We start from the raw sequence: 23,689 nt of genomic DNA, 5'->3' as shown, positions 1-23,689 counted from the left end.
ATATACTCATCCATCCACTCAGTTTCTGGATCATTTCTTGTAATTCTTTTTCATGTGCCCAAAGAGTCTTCTGCAAATAGATGTTCAGAGACGTTTGATAGTGAATTGGTTTTGCTTTTGCTAATGTACAGAAGGTTATGGTAGACTAGAAGGAACATAGACTTTGAAGTCAAAAGGGTCCGAATTGGATCTTGCCATTATGAGCTGCACCAAAGCTCCATTTCCTCATCTATAAAAAGGATGATTAGAAAGGCTTCCCTGTGTGATTGTTGTGAAGAATTAATGAGATAGTATATGCAAAAGAGACCCTTAATATTCATTTCCCCTTCTCAATCTTCTGAAAAAGCAAGGTTAGTTAGAGTCATTCATGCAGCACTGCTCTTTTAGGTTTTTGTTCAGAACAAGATTCTGAACCATATATATACAAAGGCATAATTGATCATGTCTAAGGAAACACTGAAAGAGGTGACGTATCATTCCTTCACCATTAAATACTATGTGTGGCTTAATATTTAAGATATCTAATGTCCATTTCCCCACTAGAATAAGATCAATGAAAGTATAATTCAATGCATTAACTTATTCAACAAACATTAATGATCAATGATTCAACATTTTCTCCTCATTGCTAAACCTATAAAGAGCGCTAGGTATGGAATTTGAACAAAACAGGACAGACAGATCTCTACTGCCATGGAGTTGACCAAGTTACCTTCAGGGAATACAATATAGAAGAGATCCTTGTGCCAATGGAATGCAACTATTCAATTAACAACAGGACATTAAAAATTGCTTATGTTAAATGCATAATGTTAAGGTCTACAGGATCACTGCCAAACCCCTATTTCTATTTTTTTAAATACATAGAAATGCTACAGTGAAATATACCACATGCAAAATATTAGAAAATCATCATGACTATTTTCCTTTGATGTACCAGTAAATATTTTGGAAGAGGGAAATAAAAAAAGACAAATTTTGTCTCAGATCAAATCAAAAAAATTTTAATAGATAAGTGTATACACTCTTTCCAAAGATTCTTCAAACTAATTTTGCAATTTGGCTACTAATTCCCAACCATTCATTGGCTCTTGTATATCAGTGTTCACAGGATCACATAATAAATATTGGGAGTCTGAATTCCAAATAAACACACTTGGATTTTTAAAAGTGCTTAATGGATGTACTTTATTAAAATGGTATTTTGAACACTGAGATATATGATTTTAGTCTGATCACAATTACTCTAATACATACATTTAAAACAATGGTCAAAGCAATTACATCAACTCACTAGGAAAAATTACAAAGTACACACAAGTAGCACTTTGGTTAAATTGTAAAACAATGTACACAGGAGCACTTCAGCAGACTAAATTAATTTAGGACACATTAAGGTACTAAATTTTGTACTGAAATCCAACGGCAGATGAGTCATTCTTGGAGGTGGAAGAATTCCATGGTTTCACAGTCCAGAACACTCATTTGACCATCAGTGGACCATTTCAGCCATCTAACAACCAGTGGGAGCCACCAGAATCCATGGATCTCATTCCAGATACCAAAAGCAACAGGCAGGTCATCAGAATTTGGCTTGCAAAGACATGACATTTTACTTCTGCGTAAGTCATCCAGATAAGTGAATCTAATAAGTACAATAAAATGTAATCCAACCAAAATTTTATATCACTTTCTGCAGAAAGAGTATGTGAACTGAAGTGCTAAATACAAATCCATGTTTGTATTTAACTGTTTGATGCTAAACTTTAACCATGCCTTCTCCTGCCTTGAAGCATTTTCTTACTATCATATTACCATGAAATTAAATCCTTGTCCATTCTTAGAAAGGAAACTAAATGTCCTGTCTGATATTGAAGAGTTAGCATAGACCTAAAACATTCTCTAACAGGATTCGTTAAAAAAAAAAAAAAGAAAATCAAATTCCACTTTGAAAAAATAATTTCTATTCAGACAATGTACGAATAATTCTTCAAAGCAAATAATTTCTTTTTAATTTAGGAACTTGAGAGAAGTTCACATCATAGAGTGCAGAGATTCAAAACTGTTCCCTTCAAAACAAACTCATTTTTTTCCGGAAAAAAATGCATAAGACTTTGAAGCACTTAAACACAAAAATCTACAACAAATAAACAGTTGATGGAGAGAAGGACAGCATTTACTTTTGAATATATTAGGTACTTAAGAACTTATACTTGTGAAAAATCACAATGATTTATTTTAAGAATATTTTGCCAAGTCAATGTTGGCAAATAGTTTGGCAACACATTTGATAAAGATGATTTATATTCTACATATAAATGAAGGGCAAGTGTAAATTATAATGGATTTAGGTTTAATTACATTAATATATACTCTACACTATACCTACACCCACATGGTAATAGCCACATGGTAAATTCACAGTTATAACTAAAAAACTGTATTTAGAGCAGTCCTTTCTTCACTACTATTTGCATAATTCCTTGTAGGCTTCTTATCTTTTGTGGATTACAGTAACCTACAAATTATACTTCAACATTGCGGCTTAAAAAACAAACACCAGTATGTATTTATGCTTTAGTCAAAGTTGACTGATTTTTGAGTTTTAAAAGCTTTTCAGGCAAAGCAGAGCACAGTCTACCCCAAACCAAGGCCTAGACAACCCTACAAATTCCTCTTTGTTAAACCTGGCACTCGCCTCAGTGCATCAAAAGTGACTTTTGAGCTTGACAACATCACTCCCGCCCTTAGTTTTTAAAGTAAAAGAGAGGAATAATCATGTGAAGAATTCAGATCAAAAATGAAACCTTCATTTTCAGAATGTTGTTTTGTGCTTTAGAGTTTTTGTTTGCTTGTTAGTTTGGAAATTCTCCATTTTCCCAAGTGAAGCTTCTATATTTAGGTTCTGGGACCTAACTCAGATAGAACAAGAAAGTGTTCCAGCTTTCTTAGCCTACCTTTGGTTCTTCACTTCCCAGACAAGGAACAGGAGACTATTTTCTTTCCTGTAATGTTTTTTACTTTCACTAAGCTTCCTTGGGGAAAAAACATTGAAATACTTCTTTGTCACCTTCGTCTTGTCAAAGGAAAATTCCTGATTAATATATGCAGGAAAACTCAAGATTTATTTTCTTCCATTCCCAAAGGTGAGAAGATGTGAATATTTATTTTGGGCCATCTTCTTTCTAACAAACCTTTAAATAAAACATAAAAACAGAAAACAAGTCGACCACAAAAACTGAGAGTAGAAGGCATACACTCCACCATCTTTATCTTCTTGGTTTCTTTTTTTGCTTGTTTCTACAACAAAACTCCACATCATTCTTAACACTTAGTATTTTCCTCACATCCTAGTATTTTATTTGCAAATTACCATATAGCAATGTAGCTTCAACATGCTAGTCTGCTTCTGTTTTCCACATCATTTACCCACCACAAAATATCTCCTACAGCCATTTTAAATTCATTTCCTCACCTGCCAATACCACTGGTTCTCCACTATAAAACTGTCTTCCGTTTGTCAAGAGTCCTTGAGGATAAACATATCAATAATTTAAAGCTAACTGGTGAAGGAGCTATGCAAGATTGTTCCCTTTAATTCTCTATTATTCCAACATTTACATATGTACATACACTCACACATATAACAAATTTACATTGTCTGCCAAAATAAACTGCAGATGTAATTCCAAACATGATGTAGAGATTCACATTTTAACAGCAAACTTACATGCAGATGTAAGGAAGTATAGTTTTACATTCCTAAATTATATCAGCAAGCTGAACTATAGAATGCTTTAATGTTTTAGATTTATTCTTTGTTATGAATCATAGAAATAAGTGAAAAGGAGACATAAACCTCACATTATGTCTATAGCATTGTCAGTCGATGTGGTATCATTTTTACTGACACATTATCCAACTTGCTTACTCTATACAAAAAGTGACATAAACATACTATATACAAAACACAAAACAGAGTTAGAGATAACAAATGGAAACTTTATACAAAGTACTTGATACTGTCAGTATTTCAGTTCATATAGCTTTGACCAAAAGCCTCAGCCTGTACATACTTCTCTGATTTAAAGGAGTAGTCTGTGTAACTATATAGCATTCTTAGCTACAGAAAAAGAAGAATGGAGACCAAGGGGCACAGCTGAAATATGAAAGTGCACTGTCGTAAATACACGCACGCTTTAGCAGTGCCATAGTCTGTAAATTAATGTCTTCTGCACTGTGAAGTTTACCAGTAAGTGGTCCAGGATACAAAATATAGTCACACAGAACTCAGTTTTCACACTTACTCCTTGGTAGAACTATTAAAAATAAACACTTGCAGCTAACACATTGCAGAGCTGTCAAATGCCTACTAGTGTTGCAGAACTCTAAGGCAAGAATCTGTCCAAATGAATAAAGAACACAACTGATCAAAAGAAACTCATAGCTGCCTAAGAGTTTTAGAAAATTAGAAATTTAACACTCAGCAAGTGCGTCAAAACCACTTTTCATTTGCTCACTCAACTTTGAAACTCACAATAGCTGAATTACACACATATTTATACTGAGTATGTACAGCTGAACATAAATATGACAGATATTTATGAAACACTACGATGTAAATGGCTAGAACGTTTACACTGACTTGTGTACTGATCTAGTGAGTCACAGAGTCACCCCGACACAGCTGACTTGTTTGATCTAGTAAGTTTCTTGACATACTCAGTGAAAAACCACTTCACAGAAGTCCCAGCAAACAATCAGGCCCATCGTCCACTGGAGGCAAAGCTTCTGCTGAATGAGAAGTTGATTTCAGAGTTCTTGTATTTTCCCCAGGCACCAAAAGGCACTACTACCGCAGTACTGTTATCTTCACTACCATACTGTATTGCCTGCAAGGTTTAGCAGGAAGGAAGAAAAAAACACGCCAGATCAGAGTCTGTATGAAGAAACATCATCGTTCCTCTGGAAGGCTATAATTTCATTCAAAATACAGTTACTAAACGAGTAACTTCACAGCGGTTTGTGACTCATTCACCATGTATCAGGTTCACACAGTTTATTAGATTGTACGTAGAATAACAGATGACCCCCCCCCCGAAAAAAACCGACCATATTAACTATATGCCATGTAGCAATTTTGGCAACAGAAATACCAGTGGACTAAGACACAAGATGTGCAGCTCTTAAAGAAGAAAACAAAACATTCAGCATAGGGACTAATACAAGGTAAAAAGTAATAACCTAAGGAAATGAATGTATAAGATATAATGACAATATTATGCTCCCTACAAAATGGAAAAGTGGCATAAACTAAATTTCCTATAGTAGGAGAACTGTAAATCAATTTTAGGAACTAATTCAAATAGCAAATGACATAGTCATCATTTTAAGAAGTGCTTGGGGTTATATTTAACAGCAAATGTATTTCAAAAGAATTAAAGCCTGAGGCCAAAACTGTGAATGAAAGGGTTGATAAAAATATCTGATATAAAAAGCATCAAAATATAAAAAAGTTTTACAAACAAGTCGAAAGACCAAAACAGAAAAGTTTGCAACATCAAAGTACTAATATACTTAACATATAGGAAGTTGTTACAATAACCCTGAAAAAGACAAACATGCCTACAAAATAATGGAAGAACACTATACACAGACAAGAAATACAACTGCTAATGAACCTGTGCAGATGGTTAGTTCCACCAACAATGAAAAAAGATGCAAATTTAAAACACTACAATTTGACTTTTCTACTTATCAAATTGGCAAAAACTATGATAAGCATTTGGAGAAACAGAAATTTATAAACATGCTAAGGAAAGGATAAATTGGAATAGCATTTCTGGAGGGCGATTTATTAAAAGTTTTAGAATACAGTGTATCCTTTCACCTAGCAATTTTCTAAGAGCTTTACCTAAGAAAATAATATATGAAGGAAATAGATAAGCACAAGTAGATACGAGAATGTTTATACAGTGCTCCCCTGCTCTATAATATGGAAAACTGAACATAAACTAAATTTGCTGATTAGGGGAACTAGTAAATGAATTACTGTACACAAATATAGCAGAATGCCATGCAGTCATTAAAATATCTTTGCTCGTGTGAATGAGAACACACATATCTCCGAGAGGTAGGTGAAGTTGGGAAAGAAGTGATCACCCACGGGATTGGGCCCATTTCTGTAACCTCATGAACACACACAGTAACCAAGAGAATAATTCATGCTTGCCCACCTATTTTCAAGCAAATAATGCTTTTTAAGTGAGGTCTTATGTCTTTATTACAAATATTAGCACTTAAAAGTTTGGGCTAAATTTGCCTTCCCAGTGGCAAAGGTAAAAATTGGGAAAGGCAAAAATAGCTATGAAATTAAAGCATGATTCGGGACGCCTGGGTGACTCAGTCGGTAAGCAGCTGCCTTTCGCTCAGGTCATTGATCCCAGCGTCCTGCGGATCTGGGATCAAGTCCTGCATCAGGCTCCTTGCTCAGCAGGGAGCCTGCTTCTCCCTCTGCCTGCCACTCCCCCTGCTCACATTCTCTCTCTGACAAATAAATAAATAAAATCTTTTAAAAATATTAAAGCATGACTCTAATGATCAGTGATGGCTATAACTTCAAAGAGCTATCTATCCAAATACAATATTAAACAACACATGGAAATTTTACATTTTCTTTACTGGGTATCACTGGGTATTCCCAAATTTAGCTCTGATTGACACACTCACATATAACCTATCCATACACCTTTCTGAATTTGTTTGTTTTTTTTCACACATCCATTCTAAAAAACCAGACGTTGACTACCCTATAGTGTTCCTACACTGGATATTTACTTGGAGCAGTCCAGTTTAACGGTTTATGGTTGAATCCAGGAGCTTGGCTGTCTGGGTTTGAAGCCCAGTTCTGCAAGTTAATAGTTTTGTCATCTTGAATAAGTTACTTAACTTCTCAGCCTCTCTGCCTCGGTTTTCCTTATCTGTGGAAAGGGATAATACTATCTCTAACCTCAGAAGGTTACTGTGATGATTACATGAGTTAAATATATGTGAACAGAAGAGTGTCTGACACATAGTAAGTGATATTACTATTAACTATTATTGTAATTTATTATTGCTACTACTATCATATCAAGATGTGTACAAATCCAAAAAATAAACATACACGTTCTCTGGCACACAAGTTTTACTTAACTGCTTGGGAGAACTGTAAAAAATTTTTAAATGGAAATATTATGGAATCAAGTGTAAAATTCCTTGTAATACGAAGCCAAAACATAAGATTTCAAAGAAATCTCAAGCCTGTAGTAAACTTTCCGGGCTGTACTAAGACCTGCATCTGGGTTGTTCTTTTCTCTGCCCCACCCCACCCCCACCCCACCCCCACCTCACCCCAAATTCTGCTAGACTTTTCTAGCAGAAGATCTGCCGTGTCACCTGCTCAATCACAGCATGGGCTGCTTCATTGGGATCATGGCACTGATTGACAAAGTCACAGATCTCTTGACTATTCACCATGAAGTTAATTCCATCCGTAGTGAGGACCAGGAAGCTGTCATCGGCATGATGCAGCTGCAATCAGAACCAAATACATAGACTCAGCCTTCGAATAATCTTTAAAATTCAAAGATTTTATGTTTGCTGAGTGGTCATCTGTGTTTAAAAGCTTAACAGTGATAATGGAAGGCCGATATATTGGGCAAAATTAGCAACATTTAGCATCAACCACCAAGGACAAACCCAACATGTACTTGGTAATAGCACAAAGAAAGAAGCTAGACAGCCAAACGCTGAGAGGCAAGCATGTGGTAATGGTGGAGAGCACGGTCTCTGGAGCCAGGCTTCCTGGGTTTGCAATCTGCCTCTGCTTTTTGGCTAGGCAAACATAGGTAAGTTCGCCTATGCTCTAGATTTGTTTTCTCTGTAAAATGGGGTGGTAGTAGCCATTCTGGACAAAGCCTGGCGCATAGTAAACACTACGTAAGTATTTGTTAGACACAATGAATATAAGTGGGATAGCTATGAGACTAGAAATCATTCAATGAACAATCCCCTGCTGCCATCGTTGGGAGCCTCTGTGATATAGTACTAGGTACGGGCACTTGCAAGAGGGAAGTGTCAGCTCACAACGGGGTGTGTGTTGAGGGAACTGCAGTGTCACTGGGGCACTGACTGGTAGCATGCAAAAGATGTCCGAGAAAGGGAGGTGGTGCAAAAGGGAAGTGAAGGTCAGATTCCGAGAGGTAGTGACACTGGATGATAGGTGTCAGTAAGAAAGGACGGTAGAGCCATTCTACCAGGCTAATTCCAGCGCAGGGTAGAGTAAAAACCAAGCACTTCACCCTACAGTAGGCCAGTATCTTATTTTATCTGAAAAGTTCATCTATCCTTCCATAAACTACTCCTTTTAAAAGTCATACTGGCTTCAGTTAAGGCTTCTAAGAAAGCCTGTAGCTGGAAACAATCCTGCCTTCATTCCTTGCATGGGAATCAACTGTTGCAGATTGTTACCTTAATCCTCTTTGTTTCTGGTTCTGCTATCACACCACTGGTTTTAAGATCCAAATCTCCAAGACTCCTTGTCATTGCAAGTCTGCCATTCACATGAGGCTGTCCCAAACTATTCCAAGCTACAAAACCACCACATTTCTTGATCCTGGTCCAAGAAAAAAAGACTATGACATGATACCCAGGAAATGAAGGCATGGTTAAACTTAAGAAGAAATCAGTTTAAAATGCAAGGTTTCAGGGTGCCTGGGTGGCTCGGTCTGTTAAGCTTCTGTCTTCGGCTTAGGTCATGATCTTGGGGTCCTGGGATCAAGCTACAAGTCGGACTCCCTGTTCAGTAGAGAGTCTGCTTCTCCCTCTCCCTCTGCCCCTCCCCCCTGCTCATGCTCTCTCTCCTTCTCAAATACATAAAATCTTTAAAAAAAACAAATAAAAATAAAATGCAAGGTTTCATTTCTAACTTGAAATATGTAAACTGCATCCTCATAGAATGATCAGTGGAGGTGGTACCTTTCTTTTTCATCTTTTCTTTCTGGAGTATGGTCAATGGTCAGCTTCATGGGTTTTCCTTTTCTACACAAAATAGCCCGGCTATCCCCAACACTGGCTACAATCAGTTCAATACCATCTCTCACCAGGGCTACTGTTGCAGTAGTCCCAGAGGTCAGAAGGGTTGCTGCAAACATTATGAAAAAGAGTATAAGTCAGTGACAGTCAAATGATTGGATATGGAATTTTTATTACAAAATAAAACACAGGCATGTTAAACTAAGGCTGAAATATATCATTCTAATCTAACTAGAGCTATGCAAATAAAATGCAAATGAACTATGTAAGTAAGAGCATGCAGAGAAAGAAGTTATTTAATTCAGTAACAAGGCTCCATGCAAATAGAAAAAGTTGCTAACCTAATTTGGTAAAAAGTGAATCACTGTCTCCACACGGCCTTTATTCATATAAACTAGAGCTGACTTGAACTTATAATATGACACCCTTGTGTGTACTGATATCAGGCATCAGTATTAAAAGTATAACATTTTAATTAGATTAGCTAAAACCGCAGGATGACTTTAAGGTCTACTGAGTTCATTCAGGCAAGCTGACTTTTCTAAAATTTCTATGCATTCAGAATGCTTTCTCTTCCATTTCTTAACTCCTATCCTGTGACAGTATTATCAGTTAATAAGCTAAGCAAGAATGCCAAGGGCATATCATTTGCTCTTCGAGTGCTATATTTTATATTCTTTCCTTCTACATTTGTTTTAATTTTACAAATGTTCACCAAAAAAAATCCCAAAATGGTTAAAGGTTCACATTCTTTTCTATTTATCTTTGTCCTCCCCGGACATGAAACAAAGTTACAGCCATCGTTATATTAGGAAAATATGGAGGGTGGAGAATGAAGTTCATTCTAGTTTCCCAAATGCTTAATGTAGTTCACATTTAATTTTTTCTGACCAATAACAAAATTAAATATTACTTGGCTTGACGTTGCTACTGTTTCCTTCTTCCAATCCAAACTGCATTTTTGCATCTTTCTTTGATTTATTCAAACTGCGTCTGTTCTAAGTTCTTTACTACTTGTTAAAAATTTTGAAGGTGCATTGAGCCTTGCCAAAAGTGGGAATACTGTGAAATTAAGGGCTAAAAAGTAAAGCAAATTGGAAGAAACTGAAAAAGATAACTTATTTAAAGCAGGTATTGTCTTCAGTAACATGGGAAATTCTTTAAAGCACCTAAATTAAATATTCAGGTGATCATCCAAAGATGATTTCTTCTTCAAAGGTAGATTTAGGAAAAATGAAGTGCTACTGATTTGACTGATTGAGGCTCAATCTTTCCAATTTTTTTTTCCAAAAAGACACTAAAAAATTTCATCAGTAATACATTTTGGACAGATAGAGATAGATATAAAAATATATTTTCCAATTGGTATATTAAAATGCCTGCTTTAATCAGAAACGTAAAATGAAAAAAAACATTAATAAACCCTACTTAATCTTTTATATCCATGCTGAATCTAATTTATTGAGAAATAGCATTTACAGTTGCACTATCTTCCCATTGATCTTTTGATTTTGGAACTGTTGTGCAAGGTAGTATCTCAGCAATGCTAAAACATATTACATATTTGTCATTGTATAACGTAAATGTTTTAGCATAAATACCAGGGATGTTCATATTACAAAAGTTAACTTTTGAGTTCCCCAAAACGTTATATGATGGAACGTTCACCGTTTAACCACTATCATCTTTTCCAATGATGGGAAGCCCCAGGCAAGAGAGCACAGGCATTCACTCAGATGCCACCTGTCCAGGGAACTTAGTATTCCTCTCCTTTGCTTAAATGGTCAGCAGCAGCTTTTTTAAAAAGTGGTTTTAATTAGCTTCATCAAAAGAGTTAAAATTTTATAACTGCTTTCAGGTTTCTCTGTTTAGGATTCTATTGTCATTCATGGTCACCTCGGCCACCCAGGAATTTAAAAGAGCCTGAGTTTTACCCAACCCAACTTCACAGTTCCAAAATCCCAGGATTTATGGGAAAGTTTTCAAAACTAACTGTTGATTCTGGTTTGCTAAGCATCTAAGAAATAAATATCAAATAAGCATTTATTTCATTTAACATTTAACATGGAAATATAAATTCTCACTTTTTGCCCTAACAACAAAAACTATAAAACTAAGACATCTTTCAATAAGGTCTTAACACTCACTGGACATTTCCTACTGCAAGTCATCTCAACTAATGGGACAAAGAGGATGTGGGAACCTTCCAGTAGTCCAGGCTAGGAACCGCTGGACTCCTTCACCTGGGACAAAATTAAGCAGATCTCTCTTTCCACTGAAGCCCAGCATATAGTGTCCACGGGCTCCAGGTCTAGAGCTGCTGACCGGGCACAGTTCTCTGCCACAAATAACACGCACAGAGGCAAATAGGAAATTCACCCAGGAATTGTGCTCAAACATTACAAACCTGCAACACAGAGGAGGGCAGAGAAAGAGCAGCAAAATAAGGGGAAAGTTTTTTATTTTGGTGAAAATTTCACTAACATATTACATAATATTCCAGGAGGTGCCATATCAATGAATTCAAGACTCAGTTTGCCCAAGTTGATGGTATTTTGTAGTTGAATCTGTTTTTTCACCTCAGAGTAAAACTTCTTAGTTTCACAGCTTCCCACAGTTGGGAAAACTATGTCCAAATGCAGGCATACAAAACATACATGCGGTATACCACAGACATGCATCTATACACTCATGCTCTCTCTCACACACACACACAGACACACACACACACAGGCACACCACTCACACACACTTTAACAGTTAGTCCTGAGAAGTAAAACAGTACCTCTGCAGAGCTGAGAAAAAAAAAAGGCACTGTCAATTTGTTTGGTACCAATATCAGAATTGTCCCAACAACGAGTGGGAAAATTCATGGATACAGCAGTGAATAATTTGTATCTGATAAGCAGTACATAGTTAGAGAAGATGTGCACTACAGTATACCACCAATTACTGGGATTCAAATATATATCAAGAAGGAATTAAAGCACCTCCTATACCAGATACAAGAAGTAACATATTTGTTTAATGATGCTTAATGCATTTTTTTAGTAGACGGATTAATTTAAATTGTTTAAATACTGGCTAATAAGGCTTTAGTGCAAGTTTATAAATTTATGGAATGCACAACATGGGTATTCTGCAGCTCTCTCCTTTCCCCGGTGTTGCAGGTCAACATATCAAAAGAAAAATGATCAAGTTTTTGAATGGCAACATAAGAATAAAAGCTGTACTTTTCGAAGTATAACCCCCCTGGTAATTATTGTTTACTGTGTAAACAATAATACATATAAATCAATACGGTTTTCAATATTTATTAAACACAGGTGTTCCAGACATGTAGGACTCATGAACACCAAAATCCAAGTAATGAGCTGAAGCAGTAACAGCACAAGAAGTATCTCTTCAGTGTCGTCTCTATTGTTTTTTCTTTTGGCTATGCCCAGTATAATAAGAGTGCTCAAAAACACTGCCTTTCTAACACTGATTATTTCGTAGAGATCAGGTAATGTGAAGAGCATGGATGTTTCCCATGGGACTCACGATGCTGCCACCAACATCTCACACTCTGAACACCAGAGCAAGTCTTCTCTTTTTGATCCATTTGTCTCTTGGGGAGCTTTGTTGCTTTCAAGCCTTAAGCAATCTAGAAACACTTGGAAGAGTTTATAGAATGTAAAGGATATAATCTCAGTTTTCTACCACCCCATGTGTTTTAAGGGAGATTTGTTCATAAACAGGAGAGTAATCGGATATCATTTGAATTTGCTGGCTGGTTTCATTAATTGTAAAAATACACACGACTGGCATGAATTAAATCCAGAAATATTTAAAGATGGTGATGAAATTAGCTCCATAAATAAGGGTGATTTCAAAATGTGACAACAAAAAATCAGTAAAAATAGCCAGCAATTTCATAAAGGCAAGATTCTTGCTATTTTTGGTAAGTGGCATTCTGATTTTCTTCTCCTCAAATCACCCCCATTTTAAACTGAAATAGTAACTATTTTAAATGCTAACAGGATAATTTGAAGCACTTGCAGATGTGACAGCTTTGGACTAAATTCTTGAAAAGAGTAAAATGTTTTATGTTCACTTTATTTTTTTCACTTTCTCTCAAGAAAGCTAATATAGTGTAATTGAGGGGGACCCCTCCCATATATACCCCAAATTCTACCATTGCTGATTCATTCCTATGGTTTAATCAATCTCTTTTCAGGCTTCCCCTCCTTAAAATTCAAATACACTCAGGAGTGATAACTCATTAAAACACATACATTATATTAAAAATTTGGTTAATTGGCTCTAGGATAATCAAAGAATAAATTGTAATAATGTTGGTGAGAAAGAACGGGCATGAAAAACCGGGTCAGTCCAAATAATTATTGAGTGCCTTCCAGATTCTATATGGGGTACTGAGCGCTGGAGATTCAAAATGAATAAGCATGGTCCCTACCTTTAAGCTGCTCACTAGAAGGGTTCAAGGAGGGAAAATGGGACTGGTGCTGATAGAAAAGTTTAAAAAAAAACCTGGAAAGGGCATACTGTACTTACTTCACAATTTTATTTAACTAGCCTGGGTCCTACCTAGAGCTCTGCCAAAAAGAATATTATCCACTCTTATAATACCGATACGGCTTCAGTTCTTACTAAAAAACAAAACAAAAAAATGTTTTTAATTTAAATAATAACCTTGAAATGTGAAACGGCATGTTTTTTCTAATTCACAAATTGAAAAGTTAAACAACTTATACCATCTATCTTCAGTGGCTTTAATATATTTGATAAAACAGGCCCCGAATATCAAAAGGCAATTTTAAACAATGTTGAAAGCCTTGGCCATTTACTAAGTATAAATTTTCAAGTTGTTCCAAAAATACTTATTTAAAAACACACACACAGACCAAGTGATCAATAAGAATACATACAAAACAAGATTTAAGAACAACAGTGTCATAGTAGACCCCTTTCCTTTAGTATTTAGTAGCACACTAGTATCATTCCATTGTGCTCCATTATACTTGCAAACAAATGGCCATTAAATGAAAAATAAATTTTAGAATATCTTATAAAAGTTCTGGGATCATTAACTCAAAGCATATGACAGGTGAACTAAGTTAAATAAATACAGTTTAAATTTATTATTAGAAATTAATTATATTTTTATGATTACTTTCTTTGTACAACTGTCTCTGAGTAAGGCACCTTTAGAAAGTTTCCTTTAAGGTAGGCAAGTTAAACAAATTTTTCCCTAAGTTCAAAATTTCCTTGAATTATAATTTATTTAATAAAAATGAAAGGGGTCCTCTCATATTTTACACCAAATCTCAGTTTTCAGCACCCTTGTTGATCAGATCCTTTACCAAAGGGCTGACTGCACCCCTGAAGGGTTAATGTTTTGGTTGTTGGCCCCCACACTCCCCATGATAAACTTGAGTGCTTTCTTCTGACAGAAGAAGAAATATAATAATAACAATAAGCTGGGCACACCACCTGCATTACAGCCAATAAACTCCAATGGTGTGAGATACAGCCAACCTGGTTATGGATGAAACAAGAGCACGCCAATATTCAGAGTCATAAAAATGAAACTACAAGAAAGTGTTTGACTGTTCCATTCTACCTCCTAGATTTTACCCATTAGGAACAAGAGCTCAATCTTATACCTACAATTTACCTTCTCTCAACCTCTATTTTCAAAGGTGAGGAGCCAGCTGGAAGGAAAAAAGTCCAAAGGAATGAAAGAGAAGAGAAAATGGGCCGAGTGATCTACAAACAAGAAAACAAATCCCTGAACAAAGAGAGTGGACGCTAATGCTTTTCCAAAAAGTATGATGACAGTAAGGTTCTCAAAAAAGGGAAGGAAAAAATCGTGTAAGATGGTGAATAGAGCTATCCTAGTCATCCTCTATAATCCTCGTCATTAAACACTGTGGGTGCCAGGAAAACCCCAGCCCTCACTCTGCGGCGGGCCTTATCAGTGAAATGAGGAGAATTTCCATCCCTCTGTTCTCCAACTGAAACTTGTGAAATGTTATTTCTGTGGTGCTCTGACGTCCTTTAAATAAAAAGATGAACCAAACACAGATTAATATTGTGTGATTCACTGTCAAATCAGTTATGAGTTCTGCATGCATATATTTACACGTCACTGCAGAAGTTTTCAAGATTACCTTTAGGAGCAAAAGATGTGGGGGTCAGCTAACTAGAAAACACTAGCTACATTTTTCTGAATGCTTTTGATAAGTTTAGTCAAAATCAGAAACATTTTACTTTCAAAATTTAAGGACATACAGTACATAAATTTAAAAAATCAGCTGACGTGTCCTTGTGTTTAACAAATAAAAACAAAAATATCACTAGTTACCACAAAGCTGCAAGACCAAACTCTTTTAGAAGCGGGAGAAAACATATCTTCCTTCTAATTAAACAAAGTAGTGCGTATTAGCCATTGTCTTTTCTTATTTAGGACCAGTTAGCAATTTTTTTCTTGTCTGGGCAATTACTACGTGGCTAAACAAGATTACCCTATAGTGTATTTCGGTACTTTGTCATCAGATTCATCTAAAAAACCAAAAGCAGTAAACCCTCCCATAGTATGGCCCTCCAGTCCATATAAAGAGTAATTTAAAAATTTTTTAAATCTTTTAAAAATTCAAATTCAGTATCAGAACCATGTTAGAGCTTCAATTTTTGGAAAAATTCTCCAATATACTTCATTTAAAAATGAAGTACTGACACTACTTTGGATTCCAAACGGCATTTAAAGTTATTCCTTATATAAAATCACTTTCCACATAAGCATCCTCACAAATAAACTTACATTTCCACCCCAAAGGCTTAAATTGTTTCCTTTCATTAGATATGCCCCAAGATCCTAAGGAATGTGATTGTTTTACTTACCATCAGCAGACAGGTGGGCGTGCTTTGCAAAGGCTTTATCTATTTCTAGAAAAGCCAAGGTCAACACAGTTTCCAAGTTCTTCTCCTTAGGAAGCAAATCCCTTTGTGGAAAGGAAAAGAGAGTCCCAAACAATCATTTTATAATAGGTTTCTCTTCTTCATCTAGGTCCCTCTGGCTAGCTGTTAGTCCATATAATGGACCTCCATGGTTTGCCTCTCAGATGCTTAAAATCCACAGATCAGCAAATGAAATTAGGAAATAACTAGACATGGAGATAAGCCTTTAAGAACAATAAAAGTCCAAGTCTCCGTCCTTAAAGAATAATACTTCTATCCACAATCCTGACAGGTCAAAATTCCTTCAAATAAATTTATGTCACTGAGTTCAAAATATGAATAAATCAACAGCATGAATAACTATACACAGGATGACAACAGTCATATGTTCTCCCCTTCTTTTAATTCAAGTCATATGGTCCCCAAAATACATTAATAATAACTGCAGTAAATAAACTTTTTAAAGATCTCCAAAACACCCTCGTTAAATGCATTTTCCCCATACTACTGTCAATCATCTAAAGCTATTCATACCACTTGCAAGAAGAATTACCATTTATTGAAGTACTATATGTCAGGCACTGGTAGGAGTAAATGCTTTTCTTTATACATGAGATCATGTACTTTATGTTACTTAGCTTGAAATGATCACAAATCAAAGTGCTGTTATCCTGGTCAATGCTCTCACCAAGTGAGTTGTCAAAACATACACCGTGGAATGGTAATAACCACCAGTAATAAGTGGGATGCTTAAGCTACTGCTTGTTTGTAAAACAATGGTATGGAACCACTCAACTAGGTTAACAGTGAACATCTCAGCCAAAAGGTTAAAGTTTAAACATGAAGTATAAGGTAAACTGCAAAGTCAAGAGCGAAAGTCATTGTACATACATGATGCATTTCTCCATGTGAGTGTGACAGAAATCAGCAGCTGCAGGTCCGCCGTGCCCGTCATACACGGCAAAGTACAGGACCTCATCCGTTAGCTGAGCGCTGACAAACCGGTCTTCATTCTCTTTTCGTTTGCCAATGTGCGAGGCGCAGCCTACGTTTTCCAGACTGATTTTGGGAATTGGCTTGCCATACTTAATGCTGGGCGGCAGCAGAATGGGCTCATCGATGCGGTTATCCCAGATCCCAAAATTGTCCCAGGTGGCTGGACGCCCGCTGCCATCCAGGTCAAACCGAGAACACCTAGGCTCCGAAGTGGAGCTATGGCAGGTGGGTGTCAGCCGCTTGTCGTCCTGCAGTAGGCGGGAGCTCAGCAGCACTCTCCTTCTCACGTGGCTCCCACCACTTCTAACCAAAGTAATTAAGGCAGCTGTGGACATAACTCAACTCCAAAGGACTCAGGAATGAGGGAACGGTCAATAGAACGACAATGGAATGTCTTCAAAAAAAAAAAAAAAAAAACGATGCGACTGAGAAGAGAGAGAGAGAGAGAGAGATTCCATCAGTAATTTCACATATAACTGATGTATCATTAGATATTACCAAAGCCTAAGGCCATAAAGAATGTGGCACCTAACAGCCTACTTCTAAGAATAGTGGATCAAAACCAAAATCGATATACCTACCCCTTTCACAGTGCTTAAATTCTATAAAAGTTTAACAATGTGTATATAGCATATAGAACAAGTGTTTCTCAAACTTCAACCTACAGTCACCTGGGGAACTTGTTAAAATGCGGATTCTGTTTCAGTCTGTCTGGGGTGGAGCCTGAAATTCTGCATTTCGAGCCAGCTCCCTGGTGACAGCAAACAAGGCTGTACTTCGCATAGCAAGAATATAAACTGTGGGTGTAAATAAATATTCTTCCCTTCATTAACTCCTTTGCTCTTTAGAAAAGGTAGGGGCAAATGTTGACAGTACCAGTCTCCTCAGGGGGAAAGAAATAAGAAAAGTAATTGGTTAATAGAATTGTTAGGACAGTTCTGCACTCAGAGTGCCCAAGTTTTAGCAAAGACACCATCTAGGATCTAAATTGTTTTCTTCTAAGGTTTGTCAACTTACTAAACTTCACATATTTCATTACTATGGTTAATGCAGAATGGTTTGTGCAAACACTCCCACGGGCACAAGGGTGAGCCAGTTCCGATGTGTGTGATCACTGGGATTGGGGGGCACCACTTTGTGGCTTCTGAGCAACTGATCTATGCATTTACATTAACAGCTGCTGGTCTCCAATCTACACACCCAGCAGCCCAGCCCTTGCATGCTGTGGAATACCGCAGCCAGAGCTAGTGCCTGAAACCACACTACATTTCTTTGAAACTATTACTCTGCACCCCCATTTCTGGACTCTGTCCCAAAGCTGAATCCTACCCTGGGTGTTGTCAGGGGGAATTCCTACACCCCTGCAGGAAGGGCTGTGTTTCTGGCAGTTTTCCATACAAATAAGGTTCTAAGCAAAAATTCAACTCCACGGTACTTAGTTCTGTTACTTTATGTATTAAAAACCAACTGGAAAAGATAGCATAATGTCAAGATTTGATAATGCTGGTGGAGGGTATACAGGTATTGTATTACTCTAATTGTATGTTTGAATTATTTTACAATAAAAAGTGGACTTGAAAAAATATATCTCAGGAAAAGTCACATACACACACACACACACACACACACACACAAAGCCCGTGAGTGAACCAGTCAGTAAATGCATTGCAGACTTCAAATAATCATTTTCAAATAAATTTTTGGAAATCAGTCTAGCTCTGTGTAAGAACAGTAAATAAAACAGTAGAGTGAAAAGATGAAGTTTCAAAGAGCACCCTTAGATATCCATGCGATGAAAAACATGCGCCCTGCCTTCATAGCAGGCCTCCCAAAGAATTAATGTACCATGAAAGACTTAGGAGACCATTCCTTCTTGGCCCTTTAGCTAATATCATGTATAAAAGATTGAAACTCACTTCTGTGACAACATTACGGGTGGAGGAGACATAGTATCTCTGGTTATCAAGTATCAAAGAGAAGCAACATTAAATTACCAAAAAAAGGTATTTATTCCTCTGCTTCTGATTGAAGGTGGTATTTTTATTCACCAACACTATGTTAAATAAGGGTAAGGACTTATGAAGAAATTTCAAACTATAATACAATCTACGATAGGGAACTAAGCACTGATTATTGATGGAGATAATTCACAAAGCAGCTTTATACCACATAGAAAAAAATAAAATTTTAAGATGCATTTATTAGAAACCACTCATATTTGAAGAGTGCACCAGAAATTAGTGAAGTGCAATTCTTTTTTCTTTTAAACTGAGCTATGACTGACAATACAACATTATATTAGTTTCAGTGCACAATATAATGAGTCTGTTTTTGTATAAGCTAAGTCCTATTCTTTTGGTTTCAATCTGAAACTATGTATGCAATATTCAGCTTTGGGCCATTTTGCAGTCATTCACCCACTTCAAACAAGAGTTCTAGAATTAGAAGCAAATAAATATTGAGTAAATATTTTTGCAGCTCTTCTAGGGCACTCTTGTCTTTCTTCTCTCTCTCTCCTCCAAACAAAACAAAACAAAACAAAACCCAGAGCTGCATTTTTAGCAGGAAACAAATATCCACTGGAAACATTTAAGAATGAAATAAAAGGGGGCACCTGGGTGGCTCAATTGGGTGAACATTGTACTCTTGGTTTCGGCTGGTGTCCTGATCTCACGGGTTGTGGGCTCCAGCCCCACCATTGGGCTCTGTGCTCAGCACAGAGTCTACTGTAGATTCTCTCTCCCTGCCCCTTCCTCCTCACACTCTGGCTCACTCTCTCTCTCTCCCTGACATAAAAAAATAAATAAATCTTTTAAAAAAATGAAATAAAATGCAAGTTAGGCAGTTTCTTTAAAATCAATCATCAACCTGGCCTCCTTCCTCACTTATTATGTCCACAATCATCTCAGAAAGTAAGCAGAACAGTTATAGGAAAACATTTACTTTAGGGAATACTTTTGGCATAGATGAAATGTGAGCCAGATATACAGCTAGTTTACAAAACTAGATCAGCACCACTTACGTAAGCAGGTGACTTTGTATATTTTTATGCAATAGAACTAAATCTTATTAATCTCCATATTCCCTGGGGAAACAATTCAAAGAGGACCTGTGTTCTCAAGCTAAATAACTACTTTGAATTAAACCTGCACATCAGGAAAAGCTTCCTCCAGAGATTCAAGCTAGGAAGTAGCCATCAGCTGCCCCCAGTCCTCCAAATGCCCATAGAAATGACTACACACTGACCAGCAGACAAGAGAGTATACTTTATGATATGGAAGAAGTCTGCAGGGGAAAAAACAAAACAAAACAACACATCAGTGTTCTTCATAACAGAAAGAGTGGAAAACAAACTGACAAACACCTAGGAGATATTTTATTATTTGTCAGTTCAGCAATTATAAATTGGCATCTGTTTATCATTCTCAAAAGAAAAAAAAAAGTTATTCAGGAATCCTTTATGTCAATCTCTCAGTCAGAAATCAAGACTAGCTTATTTTTATAAACCATTTGAACATTTATATTCAAACTTTGAAAGTAAAAGACATCCAAAAGAGTCAAGGGGTAGAAGTAATTCTGCTTGAAAGCTGTTTGAAGACACAAAAATGTCAGAGCAAGAGTTAAATCAACTAAGAGCACAAGAACACATTACCCACACACCATATTCAACTAGAAAAATAAAATGCAAAAACTATGCTAAGCAAGAAAATAAAGATAAAGAACTTGGCTGGAATCCTAGTGACAGAACAGGTTATTTATATCAGCAACCTAAACTATATTGATAGTCATAGATCAAAAGGGGAAAAAAAATGGACAATCTTCCTTCCAGACCAAACTTTTCCAAATTCCTTTTTATTTTCCAATCAAAACAAAAAATGTATGACCCACAAATTTACTTTAATCACACGAATTTTTAAAAATGTGAGTATGCACATACATATATACACACAGAGAAACCCTATATATTCTATATACTGTCAATAAATAAATGCCTGAAAACATTTTCCTTTTTCATCATTTTCACATTGATTTGTGTGACCAGGCCTTCTCCATATTCTTCCTTAATGTTTTAACAGTTTAATATGATACTTGAAAGTCCTGACACGGAACTCTTGACCAGTGAAAAATGTTGGCACCTGGTTTAACAATTATGACTAGCAGGAGGGATTCTCAGCAAAGAGGGCTAAACTGGAAGTAAGCTCTGAGAGCACAAGAGTAAGGCACAGAAAACCCACATCCTGAGAGGAGGAAATCTCAGGTGAAATGCATCAGGAAGGGAAAAAAATGCATTTGGTTTGTAGTAAACTTCTGAAGTACATACTTGATTTAAAAATAAAAGGTGGTGAAGAAAAGCTACAATATACAGCTACAAGATTGCTATGCCACATCTTCATATCATTCCCATTTTATAACCCCTCAATGGTTTAAATATCTCAGGGCTGTCCAAATTTATTTTTGGGTAAGAGAGTCACTGTCTCTGGCAGGAGGATACACTGGGGATTTGAGTTAAACTGTTGACTGCTGAAAGCAGGTCAAAAGGACAATTTATTGTTGTAATTTCAGGTGTGTGCCAAAATTATTCCAGCATTCTATGGTTCAGTATTACAGAAAGCTGCTTAGATTTATCCCTCCAGCAAAAATATTTAAGAAAATATTCATATTTGCCCATTATAAAGTAGCACGCAGGTATCTTCACATCAGTAACTTCCACAAAAGAAACACAGGTAATTTTAATATTCTCAAAGCAAATATTTATCAACTTTTCTAAAGAAACCAATGCATCCCAATAAATTCAAATGGTATGGAAACCTCCCGAAAGTATTTCAGGAAATGTGGACTCCAATATCTTATCAGTACTCTGCTGCGAGGAAGGGAAACAAACTGTAATAGTCTACATGAGGGAAAGAACAACAATAAAAACCCCAAATGATTCCCCTTGGGTTTGATGTGAACATGTTTAGATGTGTGAATAGAGGAATGAAAGTCGTGAAAAGTATTCATGGTTCTAATTCCATAGATTATCTTTTAAAACATCTTTGTTAATGTGGCTACAACTCAGAGACCACATTCCAAACCTGTACCTTTATACTTCATTTAAGGATTTTCCTTGACATTCCATACTACATCAACAGCACATCTCCCCTCTTCCTTCCTCTTCTCTAAGATTCTAGTCAAGGGAGGTGCCTGTGTCAGTCATCAGTAGAAAGTGACTGCGGTTGGAACAAAAAAATCATTAACAAAACTCACTACTCAAAAATTGTCACTATTTTATTACCCCAGTGGTGCATCTGTTCTCTTCCTCTAATACCATGATATCACTACTCTTCTTCAAGACCATTATAATCCGTCACTTGTCACTCATTTTGAAACCGACGACAATCTCATTCCTTCCTCCAAACAGGTGGAGGATGGGTGCAAAGGGCTTAAGAGGCCTTGCTGCACATTTTCAGTCTGAAGCTCAGAAAGTCCAGTGGAGCTTTAGGGACTCCAAATTCCCTGGCTATTTCCACTCGGAGTCTCGTCTTTGTCGCCTCCTGTGAAATCTCGCAACTACATGAAGCTGTTGCTTAAAAAAAAAACAACAAAACAAAAACAAAAACAAAAAAAAACCCGCCACAAGGCCTCTCTTGGCAAAGCAAAACCCACATCCTCAGATGGGCACCAACCAGGGCTCTGCATCCTGCTCTATTCCGGTCCCCTGAAACGCTCACCCTCGGACAATTCAGGATCCTGGGCTCGCTCGCTGGCTTGACAGATGAGTAGCCAGTATGATACACAGCAGGAAGCACACCCGCCCGCCCGCGCCGCTCTGCAGATGGCTGGGCTCCCTCCAGCACCTTCCGCCGCCCGGTCTCCGCCTCCCATCCACTCTCTCTCCGCACAGATCTCGGATGTCGCCACGTCTCCCTCACCCCGGTTGCATCTGCGACGGAGACGGCACGCTGACCCCTGCAGCATCTTCGAGTCCAGGGTGCAAGCAGGGCGACCCGGATCCTCGCTACGGCGAAACGCGAACGAGCAGCTCCCGCCCTTTTCACCATCAGGTCCATGGTCTCTCCTGTCTTCCAACCCCGGCCCACTCCACTCGCAATGGTGGCGCCTCCAGCCTGCAGTCAAGTTCAAGGCCGAGCGCCGGGGTCTCGGCGGGAAACGCCCACTGCCGGCAGCGCAGCGGGGGTGGGCCCCCGACCGGAGTTGCTACTCATGACCTCCAAAGAGAAGAAAGCGACGCACAGAGAACCCAGACGCTGACTGTGGGGCTGGGGGATTTAAACCTACTTTTCCCCTCCCCTCCTTGAAGAACCCTCCGTTTACTCTTCATTCCGCAAACCCTGAGCGCTGGGATGCGACCCCGCCTATAAATAATATCATAAACTGTTAGAAATAAATGAAGTGTACTCTCTAGGCTCTTACCTCGCGATGGTTACGTCCCTGGAAATTTTCTAATTAATTAACAGAGGGCGGGGAAGAGACTTTGCTGCTGGGTAAGTAAGATTGCCTTCCCCGCGGTTTTCTGCTTTCTGGAGCAAGCACCTAGAACAGCCACTGGCTCTTCTGCTGGAAAATCTCGAGAATTTTTCACCCGCAGTGAGCCAGATGGCGAGGGGGAAGGCTGTTCCTGCTGACTGACGGCAGCTCTGGCCAATCCGCGCTCGGA

The 23,689-nt window shown here is 37.5% G+C and overlaps 1 protein-coding gene across 3 annotated transcripts; it reads right to left on the bottom strand.

Moving 5' to 3' along the window:
• Nucleotides 1–1,169: 1,169 nt before the first annotated feature.
• PPM1K (protein phosphatase, Mg2+/Mn2+ dependent 1K) lies at nucleotides 1,170–23,622 on the bottom strand. 3 transcript variants are annotated; one of them, XM_087864002.1, is made up of 8 exons: nucleotides 23,446–23,622; nucleotides 16,927–17,456; nucleotides 15,975–16,079; nucleotides 11,319–11,482; nucleotides 9,019–9,184; nucleotides 8,512–8,656; nucleotides 7,438–7,572; nucleotides 1,170–4,892 (listed from the first exon to the last, which is right to left on the bottom strand). In XM_087864002.1, exons 2-8 carry the CDS (start codon nucleotides 17,364–17,366, stop codon nucleotides 4,761–4,763), a joined length of 1,287 nt encoding a protein of 428 aa, XP_087720128.1. In that variant the 5' UTR covers nucleotides 17,367–17,456; nucleotides 23,446–23,622; the 3' UTR covers nucleotides 1,170–4,760. The 3 variants fall into 3 exon arrangements, with proteins under 3 accessions (XP_087720128.1, XP_087720127.1, XP_087720126.1); XM_087864001.1 differs by lacking the exon at nucleotides 11,319–11,482 and having other exon boundaries at nucleotides 1,170–3,194; nucleotides 4,723–4,892; nucleotides 15,979–16,079; nucleotides 23,446–23,620; XM_087864000.1 differs by lacking the exon at nucleotides 11,319–11,482 and having other exon boundaries at nucleotides 15,979–16,079; nucleotides 23,446–23,620.
• Nucleotides 23,623–23,689: the final 67 nt, after the last annotated feature.

The sequence above is a fragment of the Ursus americanus genome, chromosome 8, assembly GCF_024610735.1.
Source record: "Ursus americanus isolate L20-20 chromosome 8, mUrsAme1.1.p, whole genome shotgun sequence".
NCBI lineage: Eukaryota > Metazoa > Chordata > Mammalia > Carnivora > Ursidae > Ursus > Ursus americanus.
The sequence above is the reverse complement of the archived record's forward strand: the minus strand, read 5'-3'. Positions and strand labels throughout refer to the sequence as shown.

Bases quoted from the DNA above. Each gene is read 5' to 3' on its own strand.
- PPM1K (XM_087864002.1), bottom strand. From the start codon at position 17,366: ATGTCCACAGCTGCCTTAATTACTTTGGTTAGAAGTGGTGGGAGCCAC. The intron at 8,657-9,018 runs GTACCACCTCCA...TTCTTGGACCAG, and splicing joins AGAAAAGATGAAAAAGAAAG to GATCAAGAAATGTGGTGGTT. The intron at 4,893-7,437 runs GTGACACGGCAG...TAAACCTTGCAG, and splicing joins CCCATGCTGTGATTGAGCAG to GCAATACAGTATGGTAGTGA.